Below are 24,099 nucleotides of genomic sequence, written 5' to 3'. Positions count from 1 at the left end.
AACTAGCTACTAAGAATGTTAGTTTTTGTTAAGAGTTTTACCTTTCCAAAAGAATTGGTGGAAGGTACATTTTCTTTTTTCTGTTACAACATTTTTTAATATGTTAATCACGTTTGTATCTGGTTATGAAACCTCGTCATCAATTGCGTTTATGTTTTGGCACCAATTTAGCCATGAAGTTATGCAAACCTGTTTTTTGGGGAGGAGGAGGTTGTTGTTGGTTTTGGGGGGTTTTAAGTGAACTATTCCATAAAATTGTTCATCTGAAAGAAGTTTAACTTAGGATTTTTTATGGTAGGAAATGCAAAAACTGCCAACTGTAGACAGTGATAATAAAATAACATTTAGTATAAACTGGTGTTACTGTTATTGATGAATATTGCTTCTAGCATGTGATCTGAGTGAGACAGAGGAGCGCCCCTTAATACTTCCATTAGAATATAGTTTCTCAGTGTTTTTGCAAACTTTCACATAAAACATTTAAATTACTTCAAGTGTTTGGCTGCTTGTGAGCAGGACAGACGCACTAACTGCTGCTTATTTACTGACCTGGTGTTTAAGGCCCCCTGGAGTTTGTTTGAAAAGTTAAGAGATTTTCACAGTAAAGGTGCCATTTCTGAAATTTAAAGTGCTCTTTTCACCAGGAGATAAGTTCTCTCTGATTAAGTCAGTAATTCTTACTAAGCCATGTTTATAGAGGCCATAAACAATGGGTTCAGTGTGCTTGTTAAACCAGCTTTCCATACCTCTCCACTCTTTTAAAAAGAGACATTTAAAATAAAAGGCAGGTGTAGATGTTAGTTCAATTTGATGGTTTTTAGATGATTAATTATGGCTACAAGTAATTCGGTAAGGATGGTTAAGAAAGGTTTGCAGTAGTGATATGTGACGCACATTTTCGCTGAATCACTTGACTCAGCAAATCCCTAGTCTGTAGTAATATTAGATAAGGAAACTGTAATGTTCATATTTCTTCTTGTTCTTTGCTTCTCCACATTTTTTTCAGCAAAATATGAACATACTGAATATAGTCCATTCTGTTTCACAGGTATCACTTATTTGTAAAATTTTGTTTCAATGTTCAGGAAGTTGTGAAATGTGGAATGTGATTGTATATGGCTTAGTGGCTGTCCCTTCATATTTTGAAAAAAATACGACAACACTCAAAGTGTACCTGTGAAAACGATCTACATGTAGTTGTGATTCACAGAGTCCAATGGGATTTAATATGAGAAATGCAGTTGGATGCTGGGAATTTTTACTAAAATTCCAACAAGAGAATAAATACTTTTATTTCCAGGTCAGTTGGGTTGATAGATACTACGTTTAGTGAAAGAACCATGTGATTATTTGATAAAAGCCCTTGTAACTATCTGATAATAACCTTTGTCAAAGATTATAGTGAAAGAAAAGATAATAAAACCAGATAAGGATTAAGATGAACTGGTCAGTCTCTATTTGTCTAGGATGAGCCACAATTGGACCATTGAAAAATCATATTTTTTCAAATGCATTGCAAGACACATGCTATAAATCAAGTTAGTCTCAAGTGTTTCATTAAATTTGAGGGTTTGTCTCCAGGGAAATCCACTGTCTTAATACAAATATTGAGAAGTTTTAGAGTAAGGTTGTGCTCTTCATGATGGTGTAAAGGTATAGCACAGCAGAGTTTAATATTAGCCTTCCTTTCGGATACAGTTATTTCTGGGCCTTGTGTGGAGATGATTATGTTGATCAGCATTTATAGTCTTTGCACCATGAGCAACATCCTTTTGGACTACACTCCTTGGCAGATACCCGGTTGCCACAAGCATATTCTTTGCTACAGAAAATCCCAATATTGTGCTGAAGGGAAGGTGCAGATTCATCACCAAAGTTACAAAAACACCCACTGACAAGTTCAAGCACATGTTTGTTGCTTCTTCGGCAAGAATCAAGAGAAGGTTTTAATACCTTCTGTCTTGTCCTACTAGCACTTGATTTTGACAAGCTTCTGGCTTTGGTTAAGTACATTGCAAGACCTTTTTGTTGGAGCTTTTTAGACTCCTCTGAGTATAAGTGAGATTTTTAATTTTCTGAAACAGGAAGGAGCAAATCAGTTTGTCTGGTGCTTCCGGACTCCTAGAAGGAGCAAGACTCCTGGATTGCTTTAGAGTTTATCAGATGCAGCCAACAGAGTGACCTTTGGTTCCTGAAATGTAGAAGAAAGTACCTGGTTTGTCATGCAGTACTTCTGCTTTTTATATGGAAAGCATTAAATATAATATTCTTCCATTTAAGTTAAAGAAATTTCTCATGGAAGACCTAAATTTAAATGTCTACAAAGTGTTTTTTATAGTTGTTGGCTCCGCCTCCCCCCCTCGCCCCCCAAGTACACAGCAGTTTTCTTTATAGACAGAGGACTGAGCCTTGAAAACTGAAGGTAATTATTTAGATGCCTAAGGCTCAACTTTGCCATTGTTTTAGAGCTTTAGTTCCTTTCTTTTAAAGGAAACAATTCCCCCCACCCTGCAAAACTTTAATTAAAAATTGAGTATGCTTTTGTTCATTTTCTGTTCAGTAACTTGCATTTGGTCCTACGTATAGGTATGTAGGTACTTAAACGTTTGTTTACAGTGTCACTGGGAAATTTCCTTAATTACCATATTCTATAGTTCCACTTTTTCTGACTTTGAATTTTCAAAACTTTATTTGAAGAGGGCTTAAATATGTATGATTAGGCAGTCAAAAAACAAAAAATTCTCCTGTTAGTGGAAAAAGTGTTAAAATAAATATTTAAATGCTGCTCTGTTTCATATCAGTGATTCACTTACTGTTTTTTAAGCAGGGAAATAAAGTCTGACAATGTTTAAATTTGCTTAGATCACCAATACCTTTAGACTCTTAAAGTCAAAGGTACTAATGATCGTTCTTTTAAGAAGTAGGTTATGCTTTTCTTTTGTATGTCCATGTACTATTACAGATGATGTTAACACTCAAACTAGATTAGAGACATTTCTTTCTCTCAGTTCATGGGAACAGGATAAAAAGTTTAGACTTGCTGAACATTAAGAGACCAGGATGTGGTGGTGTTATTTTTCTCTTAGCTTTTTTTTTTTTTTTTTTTTTTCCCCCCCAATTATTTATTTATTAACCTCTGGTAGTGTCCATTTTACTTAAATACAGTTGTAAACTTGTCTCTGTTGGAGTTCCAAAATTCAACCTGGAATTTGGAAACAAGTTCCCATCCCTGACTTACTGCAACTCTTAACTCCTAGAAAAGCCACTATTTATTGTTCTTTAAATTAATTTCTAAATATAAAAAGATATATTTGAAATCTTGACTCACCTAGAAACTGCTAAATGTGCAAACAGGATACCAGAATTAAGACAAGCATTAGTAGAGTTGCTTGAAATAAATCTCTACTTGAATAATCACAAACAGTAACTCTCTGGTTTCAAAAATTTCAGTATGCACAATGTTAAGAACTTCCCTCTGCAAATTGAAGGTTAATTTTTCAGCACTGTGAAATGTGAATAAATAAAGCAAAGGATGAGAGAAAGACAGGACTGTTGGTTGTTTTTAAAATGCTTGAAGTTTTGTAATGCCATGATGTTACACCATCACTTGTGTCCTTAATGCATAAAATTTAACTCTTCATACTTTTATTTTCCTTTCCCTTTTCTTGAATTTTCTCATATTTAGAAAGTACGAAACATGGCCCTGGAAGATGTAGTGATTCTTAATGTAGACACGAACACACTGGAGACCCCTTTTGATGACCTTCAGAGCCTTCCTAATGATGTGGTATGTATGAAATGATTTATCCAACTATTCCATTACTTAAAAGTGTAAATCCTTTTGACCTGTTTGGTTTGTAACTGAGGTGTCTCATTGGGTTACTTTCATTATTATAAGTAAACTGCTTTACCTCAATTCTTTCCTGTTTTGAAATGTTAAGGAATGTTTGTTTAAACGTTTGCAGACATATTTTTAAGCCTCCTAATGAAAATTAGCTAATGCTCACATAAGCTAGTAATGCTGCAGCAACCCAGTTTCAGTTTTGGAATGGCGTTCTCAAGTTTCAGGTCATCTGAGGAGTTAGTCTTTTATGGGTAAAAAAGACAAATGAAAAACACACAGGTTATGGTACAGCTGAACAGGAAACAAAAATTCGAACTTCTTTCTTCATGGTGTGAAAAAATACTACTATTTTAAACCATCTTTATCCATTCCATTGGGAAAAAAAAATCCTGCATTTTTAGATAACTTTTGTTTCCAAATGAAATTGTGTGGGTTTTTTTCTGTGACTTCTTCCAGGTGAGCTTTAATGAACTTTGTGCATTTTACATCCTGATTTATGATATCAAATGGACTACTTCATATTCACTTCTAGCACTGCCCAGTGCATATAATTCGGAACTTACTTTCTTTCTCATTCAAACTTTTTATTGGTAATTTATTTTTTTTTAATAACTTGATAGAAAAGTTGTATAAATATTTGATCTTTTCCTTTAATGGGACAAAAATACATCCAGCTTGCTACTTGCTGCTGTAATCATCTTTGCTAAAGAAGCTGAGAGGGAAGAGCAGTAAGGTGAGTAAGAGTGTAAGAAGCCATTTTTAAGTCAGAGGGTGAATGTTTAGGAGAAAACGGCAGGGGAAAATCTGGATTTCTTTTACTAGTTCAAAATACTGTGCTGACAGTTAGATCTATACCTTTTTATGTGTAGCTGAGAAATAAAATTGATATGCAGGGAGCTCAATATAAGCTGGTCTGTTTGAGGAGAAACTCAAGTAATGGTGCATACCCAGTGCCTCCTACTGTGACATCCCCTCATTTCTCTATGATCTGTGGTGTGATCCATTCTTCGAAAACAGTGAGCTCTGGATGAAAGGTCCATCTTGATTATGAACATTTTGGTTTTAGTCAAGCATTTAGTCTATAAAAGTTACTTCCATGAATTTTTCTGGCTTTATATAGTTTTTCATTTTGATTTCACTCCCAGCATCCAAATCTGCCAGCTGGTCATCGCTCGTGCCATTATCCACAACCCGGGGAATGACAGACTTGTAAATTTCATGGAATTATGTAAGAAATGTCTGGATACAGTGAGTGCAGGGCCTCAAACATGTATATGATTTGTCAACAATCAAGTATTATATTAGATTTTATGAGACTTCATTAAAGGAGCTGTTGTAGGCGCACTGTAGAACATCAGAAGAGACTTCACCAATAAACACAGAACTTCAAGCTTTGGAATGTAATAAATTTTAAGAGACTTCCTTCCTTTCATTATTTACTTTTACTCCACTTTTATAACAGTAGAGAGTTGTGTTTTATTAGTTCAAATTTCTTGATTCAGTTTTCCACAGGTCTATTTAAAAGCTACATTTTTATCTTGGAGGATGTTTGGAGCATAGCAGAGGAAGTGCTGCCAGCAAATTCAATTAACTGGCATGGCTCACAAATAGCGTACATGGTGTATTTTTTTTTTCACAACTGCTATATAAATACAGCTGGGATTAATATTTGTCGCAACAAAGCCTTAACTTGAATCATGTTGCATTGTGTAATTAATGTTTGGGATCAGTCTTTATGTCTTATTTAGCTTTGTTGCATTATTTTAGTTACCTAGATAATGAAGTATTCTCCTCTAGGTCTTTTCCTTTCCTTCAGACTGCTTAGTATTTGGCTTTGACCACTAGAGAGCAGCTGCTCTTCTTTGCAAGAATTGAATTTCTGTCAGTTCTTTCATGCATCATGTGTTTGGAACTGTAAGTGGATCAAGTTGTTCATCTCAGCAGGGAGACTCTAAAGCCAATCCATTATACTTTTTTTTTTTACTTTTTTTTTTTTTTTTTCTTTTGCTTCCCTGGGAGGATGGGGAGATTCTGGGAGTGTGTCTCCCCACTGGTCTCAGTCTAAACATGCATTTATGATCTGAGAAACGAAAAATGTCTTCAAGAGTTTCATGATGGTAAATGGCTGTTATGTCAAACTATTCTGCCAGTTTTGCTACCTAATATGAACAGCGAGCAATTCATGCCCTGCTGAATAGACACAAAATTAACTTTGCTAAATTAAATCTATCTATATTCAACAGTGAGGAAAAACATCTTCTGTGTGATGCATTCACCATGAGGTAATTAATCTGGTGGAAAATTTTTAAAGCAGTTTCCCCCCTCTCCTTGAACAGTTTTTTTAATCAAGTAAATGAGGTCCTATGATTATTTTAGAGCTTCAGGTAGTGAGTTGTGCTTGAGTTTCATGATAGTGATGTTGCTACCTAAACTGTTGGTTCTTGGGAATCTAGAATGAACTATTCTTGTAATCTTTTACTCCTAGGATCCAAATGAACATAGGCTACAGTGAAATGTCTTTCCAGTTAACATTTGTGTTAAAGGAGCTGGATAGCATTGAGACAGTTCCAGCAGAATCAGATTAAGTAATTTCTTTGCCTCGGTGTACCTCAGCAGTACCTACTAGCAGTCAGACTTCCTGAACTGTTCAGGACAGGTCCCTGAAAATCAAGGTGTGTACTACTGCATTACTGATGAACTATTTGAAATGTGAAAAACTGTCCCTCCTTCACCTTCTGCTTCTGATATGTTGCTGAAAATCTGGCAGCATGAGAACGCCCTGGGAAGTAACTTTCCTTTTAAAATAGTCAATATTAAAAAAAGAGATTTATTAAGGACTGTGATTACAATAAGTGCATCTGCTGCTGACAAGTCTCCTACACCACCGTCTGTGTTGCAAGGAATAGCAAAGAGGGGGTAGTAATTTTTTTTTTATGCAACCCTTATGGATTTTTCATGTATTTCCAAATAAGTGTCATCTTCTAGTCTTAGTTGTAGTCAGAGCTTCATATTACAAGGAATAAAGCATAAGCTCGCTCTGTCAACTTGTAGTTTTTATTAAATGAAGCCCTGATGCAATGCAGTGTACTGCGCCAAAGAGATCTTGCATATCTGATGGCTGTGAGAGTATTGTAAATTTGCACTAGCCTATGAATATCTTAGGCTGTCAGTAATTTAGTTGTGTATGCTACTGTTGTCCATTCATTAACAAGTTACCACAAGTAGGAAGCCTATGTTGCTGTTTTTCACTTAGTGGGAAATTAACTGCTTTCAGGACAGCAAGAAGTACTAAACTACAACTATATAGCAGAACCATTTTCTTAAAGGTGAATCCATTTTTATTTCTTACACTGTGTTTGCAATAGAATGTTTCTTGCTTTATTCATGTTGACAACTGAAAAGCCTTGGACCTAATTAAAAGAATTTCCACTAGCACCTTTACTGAACCATTTCATTATGCTGCATTGCACAGATTGCATTTTGAAACATGGTGATAGTTTAAATCTGACCTTTAAACCTGAACTGCCAGAAGTATAAAAATCGTCTTTAAAAACACTCTCAGGGTAGACTGCATGTATATGTGTCTGTTTGGCTAGAAATAATCTTCATACTGAGTGGTCACAGTCTTTTTTTTTTTTTTTTAAGTATTACTACCTCTTTAGGCAGGAAACAATCATAATTCTGCTTGTATAATCTACTTTGTCTTATGTAGTAATTTATTCCAGAGTAAACGTGAATAATTTTTTTTCTTACTTGTTAGTCTCTTTAAATATGTTGTTAACATTTTGGTTTTTTAAAAACTATGACAATGCCTATTACAATAATCCTAACTGAAAGAGTAAAAATGTACATATATAAAATAGACATGCTACAGTGTTCGATTTAGTCTTAGAAGAGAGCAAATGATCTGAAAGCTTAAGGAATTAGCAAAACACTTATCAATATTCTGTTTCTATACCAAATAGGGAAGCTGAAACAGAAAGGCTGCGACTAGCCTTTTGAACTTTTAGTCTGTTGTAAAACAAAGCGTAGAGCCTTTTCCTTCTATATAGATGGCAAGGTCTTTATCTTCACATGAATTTTTTAAGAAAACCACTTATAAAAATGTTTGAGATGGATTTGGAAGTTACTCAGAGCTATGAACATTTTATTGCACTTTTAAGAACTACCTTTAAATGGTTTAGATAAGTTAATATAGGAAATAAAAGCATATTTCATCCCTACAACATCAGACCCCTTCAAACATGGAGAAGTGTGTTGTTCGGGTTTGAAAATCTGATGAAGCTTTTACATTTTGAGAATAACAGAGCTCCTTGAGAGACAATATCTCAGTGAAAAAGAGTGAGCTTATTTTATGGGCATGATAGACTAAATCGGTTATTATGTATTGTATTAATATGTGCTTATGGGCTCATTAATGCATGGATCATTTGCATAAGCCACAGCATTCGGATTTATAAACAATGCTGGACATGCTCTTGATTATTTCTGTTATACTAAATAACTGTTATGAAATCCCTTCTACAGCAGAATCTGCAGAAAATTTAAAAGGAAATGGCTTTGCAGCTGTTTTGGTAAACACAAGTGCAAATATAACGTCTAGTTTTAAAAGAAAAAAAATGCAGTGCACAGTATGGATTACATATTTAACACCTGTATAGCAAGATGAGAACTCACTTTCCTGCCCTCCCCAAATCTAAGGCTACTGAAGGAGGAAGTGAGGGATGTGCTTACAGGAGGGATAAAACTGAATCACTCAAGAACAGTTGTTCAGTAAAATCATCCTGCCATTTGCTACTAAGGCAGGCTGGTAGCAAAACCCCAATGCAGAAAAAACTCAACTCATCTGGTAGGATTTTGGAGATATGGATGAGGCCAGAATAAGCTTTTGTTATGAGCTGGAGGATGGTCTTGAAAGTTAATTTGAACATTTGAACCATCAGATTATATTTTATGAGGTATTATTCATACTCTCAAAACCACAGTTAGTTATGTTCACTGCAACAGAATCTGCTTACTCTGTAAATAATATTCCTACAACGTTTCTTGCATAGTGTGAAGTATATAGAGTTACCCCAATGGAGTTTTTCAGAATAGCATTTGAAGAAGGAAGATTTGCTAGTTATTGATAGAATCATTTCTGTTAGATTCATAATATGGGTATCTATGGAGTCATTCATGTTCTTCTGCAAATCAAGATGACTAGGGATTTCCCGGCTTTCTGCTTTCCTTCCGAAATTGTGGCTCCTTCCTGTCTTCTGCATAAGGTATCTCATCAAGCTCAGGTTTTGTGTGTGACATGACTGCATCCTCTAAAAGTGCTAGTTGAATTTCTTTCAAGAATCAGTGCCCAGATTGTTGTTTTTGTATCGCTATGTGTTGTGTGAGATTTGTCTCAAAAACTTAGCTTGTCCTGGTTCTGTCTGCAACACCAAAAAATTGCTACTGACATAACTATTTGTTAATGATTTAACGTAACCTATAACCGTTGCAGCACAGGCACAGCAAGCCTGATGTTAATCTTTGAAAGGTTTTTTTATCTCCTTTCCCAGCTTGTGTTTGGGAAAGAAAAATGCTGTCACTAACAATAATATATAGATACACAACCTTACTTCAGTAGTTACTGAGCTCTAAGCGCTAGAAAAGAGACATCAAACTAAGTCACAGCCTTCTTGTATGTATGAGAGATTCTGAAGCACAGAGAACAGTAATGGATAATCCTCTAAAACTTTAGCCCTTGGTGTACACAGAAAACAAAAGATATTCAGGTAACCTGGATCAGGGTATTTTTAACTCTGCCTGCATAGAAATGTGTTTAGTTGATATTTGCTAAGTTGTGATCAGTAAGTGTCTCTGGGTAAAATGGTAATGAGACCGTTAGGGCCCTGTTCGCCTGAAGTGCAGCTCGGTGAATCCTGAGGTAATTAAACACCTCCACAGTGGAAGGGAAAGGGCAGCGAGGGTTAAGAGAAGAGCCGTCCTGCGCACAGGTGGTTTAGATCTCTTGAGAAACGGGAAGAAAAAACTTCAGTAGACAGAATGTCCTTGTTAATTTAAGACTTTAAAAAAAGCCTGCAGGTTTTGTTTTCTGGATTGCATTGGGGCGTTGGCAGGGAGGCTGCAGGGCCTCTGTGAGGAGAGGCCGGGCGGCGGGTGCAGGGCGCAGCCGGCACCAGCCGGTTCCAGCCGGTTCGGCGCAGCTGAGCCCATCAGCAAAGCCGGCGTGCCTCTCTGAAAGCCTCTAAGAAATGGCAAAAGGCCACACGCAGAGAGAGGAGCGAGTAAAAGCCTGAGGAAGGAGCGGCAGAGAGGAACTGTTACGGACTGACCGCGACCCCCATTGCCGTCGCCCTGCGCCGCTCGGGGAGGAGGTGGGGAATGGAGGGGGGGGAGTTGAGCTGGGAGAAAGGCGGCGGAGCTTCTGTCTTTGTTTCTCACCATCCAACTCTATGTGAATTGGCAATAAGTTAAATTAATTTTCCTAAGTTGAGTCTGTTTTGCCCGTGATGCTAATCCGTAAGCGATCTCCCTGTCTTTATCTCGGCCCACGAGCTTTTTCTTCGTGTTTCCTCCCCGAGTCCTGCTGAGGAGGGGGAGGGAGGGAGCGGCTGGGTGGGTGTCTGGGAGCCAGCCAAGGGAACCCACCATATGCATAAATAAAACTCTCATTTTGTTATTTTCCATTAAGTTGCTGAAACACAAGTGAATATAGCCTTGAAAGAAAGAAACCTTGTATTTGTGGCAATCAAATTCTTCAGACCTGCAGAATTTGTTCTTGGCCTTGGTGGTGATGGATGGCCTGTTTATGCAGAACTGTTTCTCTATTGGCTGATGTTTGAATTAATTTAGCTGAAATTCTTTCATGGATTCTAATCAAGAATGACACAGAACTTCATGGACTACCTTTAAAAGAGTACTCAATGGCATGTTAATGGTGGATTTTAAGTAGGAGGGAAGGTTGAAATGAAGCTTTGATTTTCCTGTTGGTTTCTGAATAGAATCCAATCATGTCTTAGAGAAGCAAAACAGCTTGAAAAGTAATGCTTTTAGAACTGAAAAATTCAACTCTGAATTCACGATGTCACTTTTGTCATAAATGCTGCTGTGGTTAGCATGTTTTTCGTTTAGCTGTGCCCCAATGTGTTGAGCTTTGTTTGTGATATGAGAGTGATCTAGACCTGTTGTGTGACTTCAGGTTTCTGCACTGAAGAACAGATTGAAGAAAGTCTCTACAACCACTGGAGATGGTGTTGCAAGAGCGTTTCTAAAAGCACAAGCATCTTTCTTTGGGAGCTACAGAAACGCCCTGAAAATTGAACCTGTAAGTAGGAAATTAGTAGGCGTAAGATGTAAATCTGCAGCTGTGGTGGGGAAAAAAGCTAACAAGAATTCAAAGTATAGTATAACCTACTTTTACTAAGGTCAGCATTGTGGCTCTTTGATTGACTAGTGCTGAAAACTGTTCCAGTCTCCAAAAAAGAAAGAGGTGCAACAAGCATGATCAGTCACACAGGGAGAAAACTTCTTATGGAAAGGTATGGGTGTTGCTTATTTTTGAAGACAGTTAAGTTAGAAGAGAGATGATAAAGTATAAATCAATGATCATAGGAGGCTAGTGCAGAGTTGACCATCTTCTCTCACTGCAAAACTCGGGTATTCATTGTATTATTTTTCAAGGTAGTAAAAGATACTTTTTACACAATATATGCTTAACTGTGAAACATGCAAATTTATGGAATCATGGAGTTTAAGAACATAATTAGTGAAGAAATTGTGCTTTTACAGAAATATGAAGAATGTCTGGTGTTGTAACTATTGATAAATGTTCTGTTAGGAAAATTCAATCTCTTGCTTCTGGTTCAGAGCTAATCTCTATTTAGCAACGATTAAGTGCCATCTGAGTGGGGGAAGGATTTTTCTGTACTTGATCTTGGGTTTTATTGTTTCTAGTGAGGCATCTGTTCCTGGCTTACTGCAAGTAGCTTCATGGACTTCAATACAAATCAGTCCAGCCAAATTAATGTATTTCCACATGTTTTGTAACACTCTGGTTTTGCTACCATGTACTTAGGGGGTTCCTTTTAAAGTGTGTACGTTTTGCTGATAAACAGTTAGAGACAAGGTGAATGGTATGAGGAACATTCAAGTATAATTAATGAGATATGTCCCAGAAATATGGGGGATGAAAAGTACTAACTGCGGAGTGATCCACAGAATATTTCCAAAATATTCTACATTCCCTATTTCTGAAGCAGGGGAAACCAACACATGTACAAGTCAAATGCACTGATAAATCTCAATGCTGTGTTCACAGGCTCATTTGAACTACTGTTCTTTAGACCTATGGCTGCTTAACAAGAAGATACCTGTAGAGGACAAAATGTACTTTTGTCTTAATACGTTCTTCTCTCATCTGCAAACATTTGGAGGCAGAACAGAAAATTGGTGGTAGCAATGGAGAACTTGAATACCACTGGGACATGCTAAGATGAGTTCTGAGTATAAGTGGGGAGGCTAAATGAGTGGAGTGAGAATGAAGGCTTACTACTTGAGAAAAGGTGTTGTATTGAGCATTGTCCTGTTCTGTGAAGATTAATGAAGAGATCTGGCATGCAGACAAGTAATAAATCTAATTATAATCATGATGTTAAAGGAAAGGCCAGAAGTCAGACTACAGGCATAGTGTTTCTTGAGGGCGAAGATATTTCAGTACCTGAAGTCTCTTCAGTACTATAGTTTGTCTTGTTATTTTTAAAGCCAGAAGGAAAAAATAGCTCAGTCTGAATTTTAAGCAGTCCAGTTATCACCATCAAATAAGCATCATTTCAACAATTCATATTCAGGGTTCAAAAACAACTTTTGAAGTCATCATAAGTCCTTCCATGTCTTATTGGGGGAATCCATGTATTGTGTGTGTGGAAAAAATAAATTGTATTGACTTGTGTGTGTATGTCTGGGTGTGAGTATTGGGCTTTTAAAGCATTTTGAAAAGTTGTCCGTATAAATAACAAAAATGAAACCAGGAAGGCACTCTGGCGGTAAGCCTCCTTTATCCATGTCAGGGAGACACTGACTTCCCTTCATCCATGCAGGCTTCCTTGTTCTCCGATGCTCCTCCCCGTAGTTGCCAGGCAACTCTGGGAATATTGGTGTATGCTTTGCCTGGATGTGTGTGTGAGATTAACTAGTTAAGGGATTTATGAAGAGAAATAGAGATTTAAATTGCTTTTCTGGAAATACCATCTGGTATTTTGAAGGCTGAATGTTAAAGATGAATATTCGAAATCATTTGACAATGGCACACCCCTAGAAAGTGCAACTTGGAGGGACAGCTAACCTGAGGAAGTAACAGAAATTGGTTTTCTTATCATTCAATCAAATAAAATTCGCAAAGATAATGACACAAATATGTCATAAAAATCCAATTTTAATATCAGGAAGTGGAAATTTTCAGGGCTTTGGGCTTTCTTTCCCAAGTCCGTTTTTAAATTAAAAATTGAACTTCTGATTATACATTTCAGTATTAAGATTTAGATAAAGAAAATTTGCAATTGTTTCATGTGCTGAACATGTCTGAGTCAAATGACCTGCATTCTGTTTCCGGTTTTGCCACAGACATCCTGTGAGGTATTGGACAGGTCATACAACTACTTTATACTTCACTTCTGTTTTAGAATATGCCAACAGTAAATGCAGTTACTGAGAGGTTCTTGTTACTGTTAGGAGCATCGCACTTAAAAATTAGTTCAGGACCCTTGGAAAACCTGATCTTAAGAAAATGCAGCAAAACTCTAAACAATAGTGTGTAATGAGTAAAACAATTAGGAAATGTACTTGCTAAGTTCACAAAAGAAAATGGGATTGTAATTTAAAAACAGAGTGTTGTAACTGGTAATTAGTAAGGCATCTTGCAATTTAAAGTCCTGTGTTTCTCTGTTGTGCTGTACTTTGAATGCTGCACTTGAAATAGTCTTCTGTATTCTCACGTAATTCCATCTTCTAAACAGCAGTTATGTTCATTGTTATTTCCTGTCAGCTGATTAGCTCAGTTTGCCGAGTTTGTAGATTATATACTAAGAGGTGTTCAAAGTGGTCATGATACACATCTTCTCGTAGAAATACAGAATGATGGGACTTTCTTGTTGAATAGTGGAAGAATATTAAAGTGTATGCAGCAAATCTTTGATTGCTCTCCACTGATGTATCAGAATCCTCAAAGACCACAGTGGCTGTCATAATTTGCTTTAGAATTTTAATGTCTGGTTGGAAGAAATTATTTTAAAGCTGTTACTGGTGTAACAGTTGCAAATAAAACCATTTCAATGTGTCCAAGACAAATAGAAAGGCAAATGGAAGAAATAGCTTCTAGGAAAAGGAACATATTTTCAAATGCCTCCATTATGGTTTTTTCTCTTCTCACCTTCACATGTCATAAATATGGGCCATACACAATAACAAACATGATGTGGTTCTTTGCATTTGACGTCCCATAACTCACGAAATCTGACTGTTCATTTAAAACCGTTGATAATTAGGAAATAAATTCAAAGAAGCAGCAGCTTTTCCTCCTTTCATAGTTTTTGTCTCATAAGACTATTTAATTTCATAGACCATCTCATCTGGTATGTTGACTTTTTGGGATAAATGGTGCAAAGCTACTTTTCATTATTCTGTGTAGGCCCAGAATGTGTCACAGAGCAGACTTTGAAGTCACATTATACCTAAGCATAGTAAGAGCTCTTACTCTGTTCAGAAACTTTTATTCTAAAGATACAAGGTTATGTAATGTATATATGAACCAGTACACCGACTATGAATGAGTTACCATTGACGTAAACTTTGAGGCCTTCACTAACTAGAACTTTTGCATGAAAAAACATATCCAGATAATACAGTCTGCAAGTCTAATCATAAGATTTATGTAACAAAATAACTGATTCAGTTATGTTTTCTACTGTATGTCTGTGTTTTCTGTAGTTGCATTAAGCCAGATTTTAAGTATGGAAGAATATTTGTTACATGTGATGTACTTACCGTCTCCACAAACCTCTGTTGCTATTAAGTACAGTAAAACACATTAGAAGCAGTGTGTTTACTTGACTGTATTGAGGCAGATTGTTATCTTTATGAATATTACTTAAATTTCTAACAGTGACACCAATGTGAGTGTTTTGTTCACTTGAACGACTTTTTTATAAATTTCTGATATTTTGCTGTTTGCAGAGGGAATGTTTTTATCTTCTAAATATTTAATTCACAGAAGTAGGTCATTTTCAACAGAATTAGCTGTATGATTACTATGTGTGTGTAAAGGTGGTTTGTAGTACTTAATAGTTCTGTGTATAGTGGTAACTGAGGGGGGAAATGAGACTCAAATTTTCTGCATCAAAGATGGCTGTGCACTTTCTTCTGCTGACACCTAGTGGTTAGAGACAACATTTAATTGGTTTTCTTTCACAGACAATCTTTGTTGAGTCATCCTATCACCTGTGAATAAAGGTAAGCTCAGTGTAGGTTGACCAAAAGCAGTAGCATGTAGGGTATGATACAATACGATGTGTTGGTTTTAGGTCTGTGATGCTAGTACAGCTAGCCTAAGCCATATGGGTGCCTTTTCACCTAGCTTGGGTGTGATAGTTTAACAGCAGGCTCCAAGTTTGATATACAAGCTTCTCAAAGGACAAGCTTTCTGTAGGTTCTCTGGATATGTGGTCACTCCAGGGAGCTTTGCAAAGGGAATTGTGTATGCTTAATACAACGTTTTCTGGCTTGACAGATTTGAAAAGCTTGTTTACTTGCGCTTTGCTTTAAAATCTGTATACTCTGAACAGGTATTTCTATTTCCACATCTTGGTTCCTTTTGTGTGTATTTCATTGCCATAAATACACTGTAAGGTGAAAATCTCTGTGCTTATTTTTCTTTTGCAGTGCTGCTACTTTTTGTATCAATAATTAAGGGGGGGTAATTTTAACATTCATAACCCAAATAGATATCAGTATCTAAGTGCTTCTGCAGGTAGATTTCTCTTTAACTTCGCTGTTTTCCATTGATAACTTCTTAAATGCAGGCACTGTAATATTTGATGTCTCACGATACAGTACACATGGTATACTGAGGTGAGAAGTGTATGTAATGCAATGTGAGCTAAAGTAGCCTGTTTTATTTCTGATACACCACTGAAGAGACATGTCTGCGCATGAGGTTCTGGTGTTTGTTTGGATTTGAATCAAGATGTCCTGGTTTGTTTTTTAAAAGGCTGATGTAGTTATTGTTAATTTATTAATCTATTTATTAGGGTGATGAACTCTGCATTCTTTTTAAAATGGTTCCTTGTGTGTATTGTCATATTACCTAAATCTAGACCTTTCTCTCATTTATAAAATCCATGTAAACCTGATTTTGGTGGATTGTGAATATGCTAGATATGCATAATTTCTGTATTTTATACTGGACTTACACAGTTGCAACACCTGTGAGTATTTCCTGTATGTGCCAGTCTGTGGCAACAACTTCTCTGATTTGTGGCAATGTCTCTGAGGAGGTGAAACAATTAATATAAATGCATTGCGTGTAGCAAGAACTATATTCCTTATTATGTGGCTCATACTATCTTCTTGAGGTCTGCCCAGCAAAATCTTTCATTGCATTGCTCTCCTTGAGAGGCCCTTCTCTCTGTGAATGAATTGGGATGAAGTAATAACAGTGCTGTGATCTCTGTCCAGTGCTCAGGGGGTTTTTGCTGGTTACTTTTTAAGTATCAAATGTTGCACTGTTTCTAAACAAAGTCAGTCTCAAAATAGTGGGGAGGAAGAAGGCGAAGGGAGCTGTAATGGTATTAAAAGTGTAACTAAATTGTGTGTGAGGACATTTTGAAATCAATGTCAAAATGAAAAAATACAGAAAAATGTGACTTTATTTTTAGGATCTTATTATTGATTAATCCTTTATTGAGGGATTTTTGAATTGTTTGGGTTTTTTTTTTAATTGAAAATTTGCTTTCAGTCCTGGAAAGGCATGGCTAGTATCTTTCACTGTTTACAGATTCCTTTAAAATAGTTTCATTCTGTTTTGTGATATTTCTAACAAGAATGAAACTGTTCACCATCCATGTCGTTGTAGTTTAAAACATCTACCCACTGTTTTTCAATTACATTTAAAACATAGGGAGTAGTAGTTGGGAGCTTACTGAAGCTTTAAGATGCTACTAATGAAATGTAACTGTTTTAAGTAACTACTGGTAGAGCAGTGATTCTGATAGTGGATGGTACTTTTAGTAAACTGTTGTATTATGTACCATTATCGTATTGTAAAAATTTCTACATAACTTACATCTTTCAGATTGAACTAAGCTCATAAATAGTTACTGGCACTAACTTGAATGCGTTGGGAATTACTGCTAATAAGTGAATCTCTTAAATGAAGCATCAATTAATTTCTTTTATGTCTTCATGGTTAGTTACTCAATCTTATTCAGGTTTATTAGCCTGAGCAACCATTAGTTGTATAACTGGATAATTTCTGATTAAATTTAATTGTTACGAATTGATTTGGTTTAAATTTAACTTACATATTCTTTAGATGCAGCCACTTAAGAGTAAAGAGAAAATCTCAGAGGCAGAGTCAATGTACTTTTCTACTTCCATGCATTTTATGCACTTTCATTGGTGAAGTTACTTGCTAATTTGTGAAGTGGACAGCAATGTGCTTAAGACACTAAAAAATGTTTTCTAATCTTAGTATGAAACTAGTTATTGAAACTTGTATTATATATTCCAGTTTCCAAACTGCTTTAGCTGAACTACACTGGATGCATGTATATATGTTTTTATGTATACATTGCTGCCTTAGTTCTGTTGTCCTGTCAAAGCCTGATGATTTATATTTAGATTCTAAATAGAGAAGACAACATACTACCACTTTTCATAATTGTAAAATTGATTCAAATTTTCAAATGATGCAATTTGAGCAACAGTGGGGAAAAAAGCCATTATGAATAGGAGGAAATAAAAAGTTAACTTTTCTTTTTCAACATAACATTCAATTCAACTTAAGGAAATAATGTAATAAGCCTTTTCAGTTTGTGGTTTTGTCATAGTTCTGGAACCATATAGGGACATCGGGGGGAAGTATAGGACATTACATTTTCATACAGGGTGTATAATTAAAAAAAAGTGTCTCCTTTATTGTATTTCCAACCTTTTTTTTCTGGAAAAAATGAAAAACTTTCCTGCCTTTGTGCAGGAGTGTAAAGACATTTCTGGAGAATTGTTTTATCCCCTTGCTCTCTTTTGACGTTTTCTATTACCATTCTAATAAAGATAGCACTCGTTTGATTTTCCATGCTGCAGCCATATGTCTATGCTGCTGTGTATCCATACCTTCTGGAGACACTGTTATTGACCACTCCACTCTCCTTCAGGGTTAGCTGGCCATCGAGTCCCTCGGTGTCTGCAGGGCACGCAGCCTACCTGATCCCACTTACATCAGGTACCAGCTGCAGCACTCAGTGTGTAAGGAGGAAGCATGAGGATGCTCTCCAGTTTTATTTTCCAACATGGTATTGATGTAAAGATCTTGCAATGCAATATACTTAGGATGTGTTGCTACCTTAGATATTGTTAGTAAGTATTAGTTTTGATTCCTTCCCTATGATGAATTCCTTCGTCAGAGTCTGGGCCGCTGTGTTACCAGTATGATGGTATGGATCTTTCCATACACTTGATCATGCTATGCTGCTGAGATACTGCACAACTGAACTCTAGAAACTTCAGTGTTTCTGAGTAAATTTATTCTGAATTTTAACCTTGGGACATGGGATCACTTTCAAATGAGACGTAAAAGTTCCTCAAAATTTTTTAGGAAATGAGGTGCAACTTGGCACTTAAAAGGCATTTTTAAAAGGCATGCACTTGCATTCTGGACAGGACACAGCTTGACAAGCATCCATTGAAAATTAATGTTGTAATTCCCTGTATTTGTTGTAACCTTTTACTAGAGAATCTGCCTTAACAGCTGTTGTTATTCTTGGTTTCAATACACTGCTGCAGCCCCTGAATTGCTATCTTACTTCTACAAAAGTAAATATTTTTTCACAAATCCACTTGCACAGTTGCAATTTCCTACTATCCCAGGATATTATGTTTAACCTCTCGTCAATCTTGGTAGAGTTATTCCTCATATGAGCTCTGAATGGGTTCTTATTATCCAGGGTACTGTAGCTAACTATAATGAACTAGAGTATTGATGTTGCTTTGGGGTCGTATATTTGCTGGCCAAGAACTGTGTGCACTTTATAAGAAAGCTGTTGCTCTTCACCTCCGTTTAAATTCATGGCCAAGGAAGGTAAAGTTAAGATTAGTCACTTCGATATTTAGGTCTCCTACAACAGTGGGAGTTTCAAAGTGTTTTAAGAGGACAGTTTACTTACTCATTTTAAGGTTTTGCACCACTAAGCATATTTGCTCTACGGATTCATAAGTAATATCATGATACCAGTAGTACAAATTGATAAGTTTCTCAGAAAGACATTAAAGCAGCAGTGTGATGGCATGACATAAGGCCACTGTACTAATTATTTTATATCAGTCTTTTGCCCAGACTAACACTGTAAATTCCTTCAATAATTCCAGATCCACGAGATCTGAGTGGGACAGAAGTTAGAAAAGAAAAGCAGATGATGTGTGCTGCACAATAAAAAAGCAAATGCTAGATGATTCCAAAAGGAAATTTTGTTGGAATATGTGTGCAGTAACATAAAAAAAGTGCATGTTACATACTGGTGCATAATTCATTTTGAAAAGGCTTTGTAGCATTCAGTGCTTTGTCTACTAAGAAGTATGATTGTTGCCATGGTGAATTATTTTTTTTAAGTTATTCAGTGGAAGAGTAAATAGTTGTTTCCAACTACCAGTAATTGCCACATCCCAGTTACTTCCTCTACATAGCCATCTTTTGCATAGGTTTTTTTTTTTTTTAAAGGTATACATTGTATACAGATTAGATCCCTCCCTTTCACCAGAGTTGTCTCAATAGGTCAGGGGTTTAGGAGTGTGTGTCCATTTATAGGAAAAATGAAGGTGATGATCACTAATGCTTATATTACATGCGTACAAACTTGTTAAAAAAAACAAAACTGTAGGGGAAACAGTGAGAAGAAGCATATAAAATAAAACTTTGTTATACTTGCAATTTTGTTGTGCTCCTTTTAAAGTTAGTGCTGATGTATATTTAATAGGAATTTTCTCCCATTCATCTTTTTTCCTGTTCAAGTGCTGTTAGCTCTCAAATATATGCTTGTATAGAGAGTCTAGTAGTGCCTAAATGATGGTAATTTCTAAATCTCATCCTGATGACTTTACTAACAGGTAGGAGTAGACAATGACAGTGGCATTGACAGTGACAGTTTGTAAAACCTGATGTTTGTATGATAAAAATGGAGATAAAATTAATTTCTATATGTTCTGGAACTAAAATTTAAGACTCTTTTTTCCTAGCATGAAGATTCTATGCTTTGTGGCATTTTGAAGACCTAGTTTTCGACAATCTCACTTAGAAGCTACCTGTAACTATTGTTATGTTTTACCATTCATGGAGAGCGTTCTAGAAGACATACTACCCAGAATTCAGAATCACTGACTGAAAAAGATTTATTGGGGAAATACAGTTTTGTTTGGTTGGTTTTTTTCTCTGTGGTTTTTGTTTTCATTTCAATCCTATTGCTGTGTTTTGTCTCTGAGCATTAGTGTTGCTATAGACAAGTTTCAGCTTTTGCTTTTACTATTTTAAACCTTAAAAATGGCTCTTTTTCTAACAAGCATTTACTGTTCTTCAAAATGCATTTAATATTCTACATCGAAGTCTGTTGAGATATACATATGTTAATGAAACTGAAAAGACATTCTCTTTAATCTCTTATAGCAGTCTGTTATGTAGTAAATAGAATTGTTTTGTAATTTCCAAACTGTTATAAGATACTGTGTTGTATAATTCTGTATGCCACGCTAGGGGAGGAAGACTAAGATTCTGAAGGAAAGATAATAAATAATATTTGAAAAAGTTAGCATAACCCTCTGCTGAATATGGCATTTCTGCCATAAAAGATGCAGTCAAACTTTCCTGTCCATCATATGTGTTAAAGTAAAAAAAAAAACCAAACTAACAAACAAAAAACTGCAAAGCCCCAAAACCAACCACCCCCCCCAAAAAAACCAGCATGCAAATGGTTTTGTACTTCAGTCTAGAAACATTGCCCAAAGTAAGGGATTGTGTGCTCTGCATCTTGTAGTGCACTAACAGCAATAATAGATGAAACATTAAGTTCCTTTCAATGTGATTTTCAGAATGCTGATATTCACGGGACTGCTTTTGAGATTATTAATGTTTACCTGTTTCATGCTGACATTTAAGTTTTTGTGCTTTCTTAGTTTCTTGGAACCTGTGAGCAAGCTGAAGAGAAGTATCTTGTGTTTCATTGTATAAGTAACTTTACAGCCTCCATAGAAGTGGTATGTTCAGCCATCAGGCTGGATAGGGTCACTCTGTATCTTCTGTGTTGGTGCTGCAGAAATAAAAGTAGCTTTGTTCAAAAGCCTCTAAATCTTCCTATTACCAGGGAAGGTTGTGTAGTGAGGAGCAGCTCCGTGATACTTCAGCTTTACTGTGGAAGGATTTGTACATTCAACTGATCAGTTATTCGTCTGTGCCTTTCACACCTGACTCTCTGGTTTTTGTGCTATTTTATACACTTGGTTTTGTTTCTTCTCAATTTGTTTCAAGCCTTTGTTTGTGTGTTTTAGACTGACTTTTGCCTGTGTTTTTATTGTGTTTTCTCCTGATACTTTACTTATAATTGAGAGTGCACAGTCTCAGCAAGCAATGAAGCAGTGTGCAAATGCCGCCATGCAGGAAAAGTTGAAGATATTTCCTGAACTAATAAAGCGCAGGGGACTTAGAGTAGAACAATGAAGCAAGTAAACAAACACCAAGCATAAAATAACATGACCGTTGAATTCCAGCTTCTGTGTAAGGCACTCAGTGACTGTGTGTTTTTTAAATGAGCTGTGAATAGGTTGCATTTGGTATTAGGGAAAAAAAACCAACACCGCCCCACCCCCACCCCTCCCCCATCCCCCTACCCCCCCACCCCCCCCAAAAAAAACCCCCGACCAACCCAAACCCTAAAACCTGCTAAAACCCCACCCCAGAAGACTGTTCAGGCAGGTAGGGAAAGAGTGAAATTTACATTCTCACTAGTATGAGCAGCTATACAATTGAACAGAAAGTATTACTTCCCTTGAAAGAAGATGGTAGAAGAGATTTTGGTATTTGGATTTGTAAAGTAGACTTCAGTAGCAGACAAACTTGATGAAATAATGATAAAAATTTAGAATATTTAATCAGATTAGGTAATAGAGCTTCATAATAGAAAAGTCACGCCACTCTGGTCTTTCACCATGCACATTATAGATTGTGTATGAATTTGAACGTACAATTTGTACTCTTACAGTACAAAAAGAGTAAAGTGAAAGGCAGTAAATCAATATTATTTGTAATGATTTGCACAGATAGGTGATAGAGCTCATACAATGAAAGCCTAAAATGCTATAGGGTTAAAGACAGAATGAGACATTTGTATGCATGACATAATTGACAGTTCAGTTTGATTGCTTTCCATGGCAGACAGCATAGGAGACCTGCTATCATTCAGAGTTGTACTTTTCTTCAGAATCACATTGAGATGTTCTGATACTGCCCTGGGGCTTAGCAAAATCACACATGAATGTACCTGCAGAAGTGTGCTTGCTGTCATCTTGATTCTTCAGTCCTGGGGAGTGATGGGGGTACTGCTTGCCTGGGTATTCATGTTGTGCTTGTTACTTGCTTAAGGCTTCTGGAAAGGGAAAATATGGAAGGGGACTAAGCCCCTTTTCTGGTTTGACTCTTCCATATCATCAGATAATTGGGCAACTTTTTTTCACAAATATGTTGATTTTGGTATGGGCAGAGCATTAGTGAATGATAAATTCTGGCTCATGACCAAAATGCTATATAGGCAAAAATTAATTTAATGTTGAGGATCACCTTTTTCTTCTTTCTTCTACTTTGGGGGGCACAAAAATGTAAACTCCGCAGAGGGCTGATAAATGCGTTGTTCTTTAAAACACACACTACTTCAGTCTAGTAAAACATCAGATGAAAAGATTCTGTCTTTTCTTATCTTTTCCTAATTTAATTCATTGTTTTCTGTTCCTTTTATTCAATGAGTAGCAGCTTTTAGCAATGACAGATATTCTATTGTGACTGAAATATGCATTTTGTAAGTCATAACTTTACTTGGTATTTAAATAAACTGTGTATGTACAGCGTGCAAGATTTATGCAGAACACAGCTGGAGGTATTCTGCTCAGAATTCCTATGGTTTAAAATGTCTCTTTCAAGTTTGAAAATGTGTTGTGAAGTAGATACCATTATGATAATTGGAAGTTCAGCTTCTCTGTCTTGCTCTATTATTTTTTTTTTAATACAATTAACACATCACACACACTTCACCTGGTCTCTCCTCATTTACCTCTGACACTTCCTTGATATTTATTTAGACACATGTGGTGTCTTTGCTTTGAACTCAATAGTTGGTATATTCACTAGATATTTTTTTTTAATAAATATTTTTCTCATTTAGAGATATACAATTAGTTTGCATTGTTAGAGAAAAGTATACATATTGATGTCAATTTAAGTCTTTTACTTATTTGTTAGATGATCACGACATAAATTGTATAAAGATTGTAGAGAAAACTATGATTACTCTCAAATCAAAATACCTGCTGAGAAGTTGCAGAAGCAGCTCATTTTATTATAGTTCTCACAAGGGAACAGTACAGAGAAGATATGCAAAAAGCTATCTGGAGAAAAAAAAAACCATAATACATTTAATTTGAAATTGTTATGTTTTCTTTAAGGTAACATAAACATGAAGCACAGAACTCAATGTTTCATTTGAATTAAGCTTTATTCTATCAGATTCAGCAGCAATGCTTTTATTTCTGAAAACGAAAGACAGTAAGTTTGTTTTAAGAATAAAACCAAATTCTTAAAGTGGACTGAATAAAATACTATTGGCATAGTTTTTATATCTTAAATAATGGATGTAGTGTGCTGTGTTATGTAACGTATAAAACTATTAGCAACATAATGCCAATATCCTCCAGAAGACAACTAGAAATTATATGGAGTAGTTTTAATGATTTTGAAAAAA

At 36.0% G+C, this 24,099-nt stretch overlaps 1 protein-coding gene across 8 annotated transcripts in view; it reads left to right on the top strand.

The window, feature by feature from the left end:
* The window catches only part of DENND1A (DENN domain containing 1A), a 215,670-nt gene that overhangs the window by 122,432 nt on the left and 69,139 nt on the right, over nt 1–24,099 (top strand). For all 8 annotated transcript variants that reach the window (XM_030001059.2, XM_030001058.2, XM_030001055.2 and 5 more), the window contains 2 exons: nt 3,686–3,787; nt 11,040–11,165. In XM_030001059.2, coding sequence (XP_029856919.1) covers nt 3,686–3,787; nt 11,040–11,165 — 228 coding nt within the window. The remainder of the gene's footprint in view (nt 1–3,685; nt 3,788–11,039; nt 11,166–24,099) is intronic.

The sequence above is a fragment of the Aquila chrysaetos genome, chromosome 24, assembly GCF_900496995.4.
Source record: "Aquila chrysaetos chrysaetos chromosome 24, bAquChr1.4, whole genome shotgun sequence".
NCBI classification, from domain to species: domain Eukaryota; kingdom Metazoa; phylum Chordata; class Aves; order Accipitriformes; family Accipitridae; genus Aquila; species Aquila chrysaetos.
This window is presented reverse-complemented; position numbering and strand designations above follow the sequence as displayed.